Source organism: Vanacampus margaritifer, chromosome 10, assembly GCF_051991255.1.
Source record: "Vanacampus margaritifer isolate UIUO_Vmar chromosome 10, RoL_Vmar_1.0, whole genome shotgun sequence".
NCBI classification, from domain to species: Eukaryota; Metazoa; Chordata; class Actinopteri; order Syngnathiformes; family Syngnathidae; genus Vanacampus; species Vanacampus margaritifer.
The window spans coordinates 16,012,583-16,022,368 of NC_135441.1; the positions used below are offsets into that span (position 1 = coordinate 16,012,583).

At 40.0% G+C, this 9,786-nt stretch overlaps 1 protein-coding gene across 1 annotated transcript; it reads right to left on the bottom strand.

The window, feature by feature from the left end:
- Positions 1-426: 426 nt before the first annotated feature.
- Positions 427-7,691, bottom strand: etf1a (eukaryotic translation termination factor 1a). Its single transcript, XM_077578326.1, has 11 exons — positions 7,525-7,691; positions 7,075-7,184; positions 5,112-5,287; positions 4,163-4,302; positions 3,924-4,062; positions 3,620-3,810; positions 2,518-2,647; positions 2,205-2,378; positions 2,056-2,120; positions 1,836-1,983; positions 427-1,392 (listed from the first exon to the last, which is right to left on the bottom strand). The coding sequence occupies exons 2-11, from the start codon at positions 7,158-7,160 to the stop codon at positions 1,310-1,312; spliced, it is 1,332 nt and encodes a 443-aa protein (XP_077434452.1). The 5' UTR covers positions 7,161-7,184; positions 7,525-7,691; the 3' UTR covers positions 427-1,309.
- Positions 7,692-9,786: the final 2,095 nt, after the last annotated feature.

Genomic DNA, 9,786 nt, shown 5'->3' on the forward strand with positions numbered 1-9,786 from the left:
AAAGTAAACTCAATCATCTTCATTGCTTATTGTCAGTATGTTAGGTAATTTATTGTCGTGTACGACACATGTTGACAGTGCTTGATTTCTCTTCCCTTTACTCACTTTAAGAATTAGTCAGCAAAATCTTCAATCCTCTTACTATGTGGGTGATCAATATAAAAAACGTTTACATTAAATTTCAATTAGTGTCAATTTTCATCTTAATATAAAGCCCTGAACGTGCATAACATATGGAAAGTGCATATTTTTCTTTAGCATTTAATTAAAAAGTATGTTTTCTGTCTCCCTTTTACCTTGACATTTTTGCCACAGTGGCTCAAAAATGCTGCGTGCTTTCTGATGATTTAAGAAGCATGACATTTAGAAATAGGTACACAATTGCACAATCCATTTGAAACACAAACACACCTCACTAGTAGAATATATGTTGGGATTGATATTCAAAAATATGAGGGATTTAATCTTGGTAGTAAAGCAAATCAAACAAGGAATTCTTCCAAAACTTATTTCTGCTGCCGGAATTTTGGAAACACTGATTCATTTTCAACAAAAAGTTGAATAATAATGACTCAAACATGTGGAATTACTGTGCAGTCATGCATACATCACAGCTGACAACTGGGAAATCTTCTGGTTTCTTCAAGAAGATGGGCAGGCTGACGGCAGAAGTTTGAGAGCACAGGAGAGGAGGAGGTAGCAATGGTTTTCAGCAGTTCAAATTTTAATACGTTGTCCCCCTTTCTCTACAGAAACCCAGGTAAAAAAAAAAAATCCCCCACTTTCATAAAATACAACAGCAGCAGTTGCCAGTAAAAAAATGAAAAGAAAAAACTGATTAAGCATAGAGGGGAGGACAGAGGGATGGGAGAAAAGGAAAATACTTTTTGTATAGTATCCGAGTTCATCTTCCAACTTGGTTGAGGGCAGCAAACACTCTGGGAACTTGCTGTTGTGTTCATTCAAAATGGAGGGAAACGGGGGGCTATAAGGAACAAAAATGAGTCGAGTCCAATCCAACCAGGGGAAGGAACCAGCACTCTAAGGCAGGGATTTATTCAGGAAAGGCTTTCTCCCTCTCGGGATGAAAGAAAATTTCACTCCTCTTCAGCCTGTGTGATGTACTTCAATGTGTGTACAGATGAAATGTATGTGCAAGGTTGTGTTTTCAACAAGTAAATTGGAAGTTGGCTGTCATTACGTGGTCAACACAGTTGAGCCCCTCACTTGCTGCAAGAGAGGTGGCATTTTTCTTTCCTTAATTCTTCATTCCTTTGTTTTTTTTCTCTCCCAATCAGTCCCCGACTACCTAGTAGTCATCCAAATCAAAGAACTCATCGTCCTCTCCTTGGTACTCCATGCCCTGGAAGTCCACCCTGTACCTCAAGATACCTGGGAGGCCGACAAAAATTGACATTATTATTGCCCATCAATGAGCGAGCTTACAAAAGTATTATTTCCATCATAATTGTATTTTACAATTGGCTTTTTGTTCATATCGTTGCTGCTACATAAAAAAACACATATGCCCATTTTATTTATTTATTTAGACATTTTTTGGATGTCTGCATTCAGTTTCATCTAAAAACATACAAATAAAACACTTGTGAAAAACACGTATGTGTCCCCCCCCCCCCTTTTTTTTTTAAAAATGTTTTTGGGATGAAACTGAATGCAGACACCCCAAGGGAAAAAAAAATAAAAAATTAAAACAAAAGTGACGATATACTTTTGGTATTAGAATCTCCATTCATTGTAACCAGCATTTTCTAATTTAAAGAAGTGAAATATGACTGTTATGTTTGAATCTTCTGCTGTGACTCAAAAATGCTCACCCCCGATGCCTCCAAAGCCCTTGACAAACTGAGATCCCTCTTGGCTCTTGTCTGTGACAATTTCCAGCGTGGCTCCAAATTTCTTGTAATTGTTGGCAAACCACTCCAACAGCGGCATGCTCTCGATCAGCTCGTGTTCTTGGCCCGTCTGTCGAAATCAAGTCAGAGGGATTCAACAATTTAACTCAACACAATTTAGTCCAGCATGTGCAGTCCTCACCTCTTTGTCCGTGAAATGAGATTTGTCTTTCTCCTGTTCAGGTGTTAAGTACAAAGTCTTCTCATCTGGGAATCACAGAAACCACATTGAGCATTGAGGTCGCACGATTCACGTTTAGGTGACTTCTGGCCTATGCCGTCTATGTGTACCATTCTCAGCTCCGTTGCTCTCGGCCCCATGCACACGTAAAATGTAACGCATGGTGTCTAAGTTCTCGTAGACTATGAGGATCTCCACCGCTCCCATCTCCAAGGCTTTCAGTGTGTCCTCCACTCCAAAGCAGTACTTCCCCGTGTCCTGACTAATCTCATCAAAGTATCGTCCTGCACAACCACAAACGAGAGCCTTTTTAAATAAATAGCTTTTTAAAAATATGACAAGGATTTGGCAAATCTCACAGGGACCTATTTCTCTTGTCAAGCACTCTGAAAGTTGCCCCACCATGTTAATAAAACAACTTGCCTATTAGCTTCTTCTCTTGGATGAACTTGACATTGGAGAGAACTTCTGCTGAGAGCTCAATGGCCTGGTTGAAGCCATTTTCTCCACCATAGGAGATATCCACTAACTTCAGAACTTTGGCCTGTAACCTCTATTATTAAAAAACAGATACGTCCAATGGTTAAAAATAGAAGCGACAATGTCAATCAACCAATCAAATAAAATATGTTGCGTGTATATTGCTAATTGTGCACAAGTTAGTTCCGACCAAGCATTTTAATTGGACAAGAGTCATGCCACGAGTAAAGATAAAGCACAACAGCACTGGGACTTTAAACTTTCACATATGACAAACCAATGGACAGTGGTAATCGAACATGATTGTGGGCTGTTAAAAAAAAAAAAAAAAAAAAAGCTTGCAAAGATGGACACATTTCTACATATAAAATTGTATCTAAAGAATAAATACTCTTCGATACGGAGAGAAGCCCGAAGATGTCACCGTAAACCTCCAAGCGTGCTCATGTGAATCAACGACAAATTAATGCTTGTGGAGATAGTCATTCATACAGTTTATGTCATTCTCAGGGCATCGAATGGATTGCAACTGGACTTAATGACACATCAAGTGTACAAACAGGAAAAAAGGGGGAAAAAAAGTGTACAAACAGGAGCTGACACTCGGCTAACATGCTAATGCAAGTAATGAGTGCACAGATGTCACGTTTGTTTCATCACATCAATTGATTTCAGTTTGCATTTCCAAACTACTTATTGTAACTTGATCATCGTGGAGCACCCACTAAATGGCATAATAAAGTGAAATGATGACTTGATGTGCAGTATAGTGGACTAATGCTCCAACATGCTCTGTGAGAGTAAAAATGTAAATCATGTCTAACATAATCAAACATTTATTTTCAAAGAAAAATATGAAACTATTTCTAATTATTTCCAACTAAATGAATACATTAAAGAGTAAATCACACGTTGAATTTAAAGTAACTAAACCAGAAGTACACCCTCCCCAGACATCTTTTCACCAAGTGACCATGTTAACTGTAACATAATATGTTAGCAAGTGAAACTTAACATACTTCAGATAATTAGAGCACATACTTACGGGGTCAAACATGTCAGACTGGCTGAGCTCAGTCTTGAAGTCGGCAGAACCAGCCAGAACCATTCCTGCAACATTGACTTTGTCGTTGGACACAAAGAGCTGGACAGCCGTTTCAGCCACTTTCCTCACGTAGTTGTGCCTCTTCTCCATTCGTAGACGGGCAAAACGCAAAGCTGACTGTCCTCCTCTGCCTAAGACAAAGATGAGAAGTGTTAAAGTTCCACTCAGGTTATTCAATAAAGTCCTTGATGGATTGAAGCAAATATAAAAATCGGTTGCGTGAGTATTGTGGTATAGTAAGTACCGTGCTTCTTAGGTAGGTCCACAGTGAACTTGTGCAGAACCTCTCTGGTGTTCCCCTGCAGCGTGCCAAAAAGTGCCCCACTACCGTCAATCACAATAAAGCCAAACTTACTGTCATCAGAGAGCAGGGCTGTCAATGCCTACGTTTAAAAGGAAAAGATGGAGCGCATGAGACAAAATGGAATGGGCACAAATTCAAAACGATATGGCAATCCAGCCTACACAAGAGAAAACACCTACCTCGGTATGGAATTTGTTGTCACAGAGGTACAGGGAGGTGTTGATTGGCTTAAAAGGCTCAAAGTCGATATTAACTTTTTTCTCCTTCCCTTCGTCTGTAACAATGGTGCCGCAGTATACAACTAAACCATTGGGTGGCACTGTGGAGAGAAGAGTAAAATAACACATTCATTACGTCTTCAGGTAATGATTAAACATCAAATTTTTCCTATGCTCAGCAATCCAACCATTTCACCCATATGCCAGAATATTGTTGACATTACTACCGTTTTTCAAAAGGGTGTTTCCCATTGGGTAAAACATACTTCAGAGAAGTGTTTTTAAATGTCTAGTCTTGCCCGGAACAGCATGTTAACAATTGCTCAGTCCTTCTTGCCCCACTTTCATCAGGTCACCCTCTGCATACTCCATCAGAACATAAACATAAACATAAACAAAAAGAAGCTTTCTACAGACTTCTCCCATTTAAAAAAAAAAAAATCTAAAGGGATGAGCTCTGAAATGTAAGAAGGGCAAGTAACAAGAACTTTTACTCAAAACCTAAAACTTTTACATTTTGTCTCAACAACTTAATTATGTCACCTATTTATAAATGATGGGTTGAGACATCAACACAAGTGTAACATTGCATTTATAATTGATGAGAAAAAACATTACATTTGTGACTATTTTGAGTTGACATACACAGCCTGCAAGTGCTCAGATATCAGCACTATGAGTTTAAGTACCCATGGGCATCTTCTTATACCCGCACAAAAAGTTGTGGACTTTGCCCGAAGCTACTGAACCCACCCACCCTCTGCCAATGAATGTGGGTGCCGCAAAAAAAAATATGGCGGTATGAAAGTTGAATTCCGCCCTGAATTTGTATCACCAGTATAATAAATTAAACAGAAATTAAAGATGGCAAGATATTACGGTAAGTTTCTATTGAATGTGTTTGACCTACCCTTGTTATAGAGCTTTAGTCTTTGCTGTACAGAGGTGATGGCCCCGAGTACGGAGAGTCTGTTGACTCGACTCTTGATGTTGGAAGCGGTACCAAACTCATCTGCCAACATTTTGGCCACTCTGGAAATCTGGTCCTTGGGTGGGATGATCAGAGAGATCATGCTGGTGCCATTACTAGGAAAAGAGAAAAAAATAGTAGTGAATTTAAAAAAAAAAAATCACACATTTGTCAACATATCCCCTATTTTTTCCTCCCATCACACATTTATTTCTTTTTTTCACCCAATCCATCACTTCATTGTTAAAAATAAAAAATCATTATAGCAATTATAAGTGACAGTTTTGTGTCGATTTTGGCTTTTTGCGATCAGGCTCTGTCCCTAGCACCCCCCCCCCCCCCTTTGAATAGTGTGGCTCCACTACATACACTGTAAGCATGTATTGTACTGCCTTGTCAGTTATGCGATGCTTCACAATGAATGCATTAATTCATGACACTGTTTGATTCAGGGAGAATAGAGAAACCTAAAAAAAAATTCTCAGCTGATCACTTTCTAAAGTTTTGCCAAATTTGTTCAAGTGAACACTCTGGTTCCTTCCAAGCAAGGCGCATGCTTTCACAGTGTCTGGAGCGGCAGTCCTCAACGGCCTGGCAGCTTTCTTGTTTCAGGCCAATGGCTGGCTGCAGCGGTGGGGAATTTTTGGCCTCATTTGTCGCCGCCCGACTCAGCTCAGTTCAACAGGCCGTTGGCAAAAGCAAGGTGTACCGTGGGCGGTGACATGATGAGGATCTTTTAATTTCACCCTCTTTTACGTCTATGTCAATCTTACTCCAAATTCCAAGGCAGCCAGCACCATGTTGCAGCTGATTGGTTGGATTATTTTAGCTAGAATTATATTATTATATCATTTATGTTATACTGTATGTTTTTATGAAGTGCAATAACGGAGAGTGCTTTTTTTTAACATTTTTTTTTTGTTGAAAAGATTAATGGCATTTGCATTCATTTCAATTTGGAATGATCACAATAGAATACATCTAAACATCACATCACTGTTATGGTTTCCAACTGTACTGGCTATAGTAGGATAATTGTATTTATGCTACTACACAGACAATATGTATCGCTTCAAACACTATAATTTGAGACTCAAAAGTAGAGGACAGATTTTTCAGGCACATAGGGCTGAATACAAGTTCCACTTCTCCCACATTATCATCTCTCCATTCACTGGCCACACAAAAGGGCCACAAGCAGGCTGACACAGCAGTGAGTGGCAGGTAGCAACAAGCAGGGTGGCTATGAAGGAAAACGACCACTGTGTATGGAGGATGGACTACCTTCAATAAAAAGTTGCAAAAAGTTAAAATCATTATATTGTCTTCACGGGCGATTTCGTAATCTTTGGCCATGTTGAAACTATTACATTATATCGACGCTACTGTCATGAATTAAGCATAGCCTAATGGTCTTTTAGGACAGATTCCCACTTTCACATTACTTGGAAAAAACATGCAAGTATTTCGGGTGACTAATAGATCGAGTGGAAGCTAGCCGACCTCTCATTTTCATCAACTAGCTATCTCGCTAAAGACATCCATGGGCGGCCTCTCTCCAGAAATGACGTTTATAACGGATGTCTTCAGCATCGCTGTTCTTTATCTGATTACAGTACTGTCTGTTCTCCCCTCGTATGCGAAAATTGGCAAAAACGTCGACGTGGTCACGTAGTTACAAACGTTGTTCTTTTTTTTTGAACGCGATGATGGCACCCATTCACTAGCAGCCACAGCGGCAGAAAGCTAGCAATGCTAAGCTAACCACTCCCAAAGTCGGCCCTTCGTAGCTGATGTCCAGCTGTTGGGACTGGGCACGTTTAACAGTAACCTCAGCCGGGTAACGCCGTATTGAGTCACCGCTGCCGACGTCTACCGCACCGACACAACATCGCGTCCTTACCCGCGGGCAGCTTCCAAACTTTTGATCAGCTTCTTGATTTTCCAGATCTCCACGTTCCTGTCCGCCGCGCTGGGGTCGTCCGCCATCTTTCTGCTGTAGTTGATCAGCACCTAAAATTAAGGGAAATGGTTGTAAATACGATATAACAGTCGGCACAATCAAAAAAGATTGGCACACATTCACAGTCGGGTACCTCGCCAAATGAATGGTGCGGTGTCTTTTAAGGCACCTGGCCAGTATTGAAGCTCCGACTGACAGTAGACGATAGCTTCAACCCCGGCTCCTCTCGCTCAGTAAAGTGCGCGGAGAGCTAACAGGCCTACAGTCTGCCAGGCCCTAAAGTCCACCCGATTCTTACCTAATTCGACCTACTTCCCCCCCCCCTCGTTCGTCTCGGCAGCAACCGAGGTGCTGCGATTTAACCAGCAGAAATCACAATGAATCACGTACCTGCCTCGGACAACGCCGCTCCGCTCGCTGTTTTCTACTCTACGTCGAGTCGGTGGTCCGAGGGATGACGTTGCCTTTCCGCCGGTTTCTCTCCTCCACACGCCGCGCGTGGTGCCGCCGACTGAGCTCACATGTAGGAGGTGGTTCCAAGTGGTGGCGTTCACTTCCTGGAAACCGCATAGAAACCAATGGTAGTATGTGACCTGTGCGTCAATCATCATACGCGACGCAACCATTGGATGACTCGTGGCAATGGCGCGTCATAGAGGAGAAGGCGCATTTCGCAGTTGTTTGTGGGATATGTAGTGAATGTCTTAAGGATATTAAACCAGGCGAGTTTATTTTTTCCCTCCAAAGACCGCATACAGACTAATCGAAGGAAGCAAGGGCCTCTTTGATATTCGTTACCTTTCCTTTGTTTAACACGCTAAAACCAAACTGTTAGTCTAGGAATTATGCTATATGTCATTCCTAAGCACATATATATTGCATTATCAGTGGTTCTCGAATTTTTATTATTTTTACACCTAGTAGCCTACGACCTAAAAAAAAAAACATTTAGTGCCCCAAATACCACAATTTTGACTAACATAAATACGATTGGCCCTGTTCAGCAAAAACGAGGCAGAGGCTTTAATTCTAAAAAAATATTTTAATATTATTGTAAACTACCAATAGTTTAAACATCAACAACACTGCACTTAAATATACAAAAAAAAACAGTTCTTAAATCATGATTGTATCAAAATATTTTTTTGTTTTTTAAAGATTTTTAAAAGAATGTACATAAATAAATAATTGAAGTTGGAAAATACTACATTCTACTTAAAAGGTAAACACATTGCAACTGTATTTAACAAATAGGATTCAAAAACGTTAAAGATGGTGACATTATGCACATCTTGAGCATCAACATTGCGTAAATGTATGAAGAAACTGTACTTAAATAATGATTAAATTACAGTATATTTCACAAACAGTAAGTTTAAAAAAATCCTAAATAAATGTTTGAGAACAAGCAGAAATTGGTTAAATACAACTGTACTGTACTTACAAGTTAAATAGACCTGAACTATATATATTTTTTAAACTGTCCTGCATTACAAAAAAAGACAAAGTTTAAGAACACGCTAATTAATTGGTCAATTGTGCAAACTTTGCTTATTTTGCACATCCCTGTGTGGACAGTTTCGGCATTGTTGTAGTGTCAGCCCTTTATTTAGTAAAACTGTTGTGATTACTACGCCACACCACTGGACACGTTAAAGTGTTCAAAGACATCATTGCATCATAATTACTGCACAACTAGTCACTTTAATAAATTGTGTAACGATTGTCTGTATCATCTGTACAACTGTCATTATATCGTTATTGCACTATTGGTCGCTTTATTTTCGATTGGTCACTCTCTCTACATCATTTGCGCAGCTGTCATTGTTCGTTAATAATATTAGTTACCTTACATTACATAAAATCTCTCTCGTACTTATGTCCATTCATCGATCCATTTTCTGTATTGCTTCCTCGATAGGGTTGAAGGTGTGCTGGAGCATGTCACAAATGCCAATTGTTACATCCTAAATGTTATTTTTTGTTATATTTGCTTGTTACTGTAAAACTAGTGTGGCTCAAACTAATGAAGACAAATTCCTTGGGTGTTTTAACCAAATTGCCAAATAAAGAAGATTCTGATCAAAACATGATGATTCTGATCAAACAATTTGCAGTTTGAACTAATTCAGTGGTTCTTCACATACCACTAGAGGGAGCCCGCGTACCACCAATGTCACTTGTACCGTAGGCCTATATCAATGGTTCTCAAACTTTTTACACCACCATGGTTTATTCTTAAAAAGCCTATGCATAGTTTGAACGTCTCTCCTGTAGTAATACCCGTAGCTTACATAAGTAGAAGTAGATACTTGTGTTAAAAAAACTCTTGTAAAAGTAAAACAAATATTCAACTCTCAGTATTTGTACTTCTTAACCGCTTGTCCTCACAAGGGACGCAGGGACACTGGAGCCTATCCCAGCTGGCTTCGGGCAGTGGGCAGGGTACACCCTGAACTGGTTGCCAGCCAATCCAGGGCACACAGAGACAAAGAACCATCCACACTCACAATCACACCTATTTATAATTTGGAGTGCTCAATTAACCTGCCATGCATGTCTTTGGAATGTGGGAGAAACCCGGAGTACCCGGAAAAAACCCATGCAAGTAGGGGGAGAACATGCAAACTCCACCCTGGAAGGTCAAAGCGT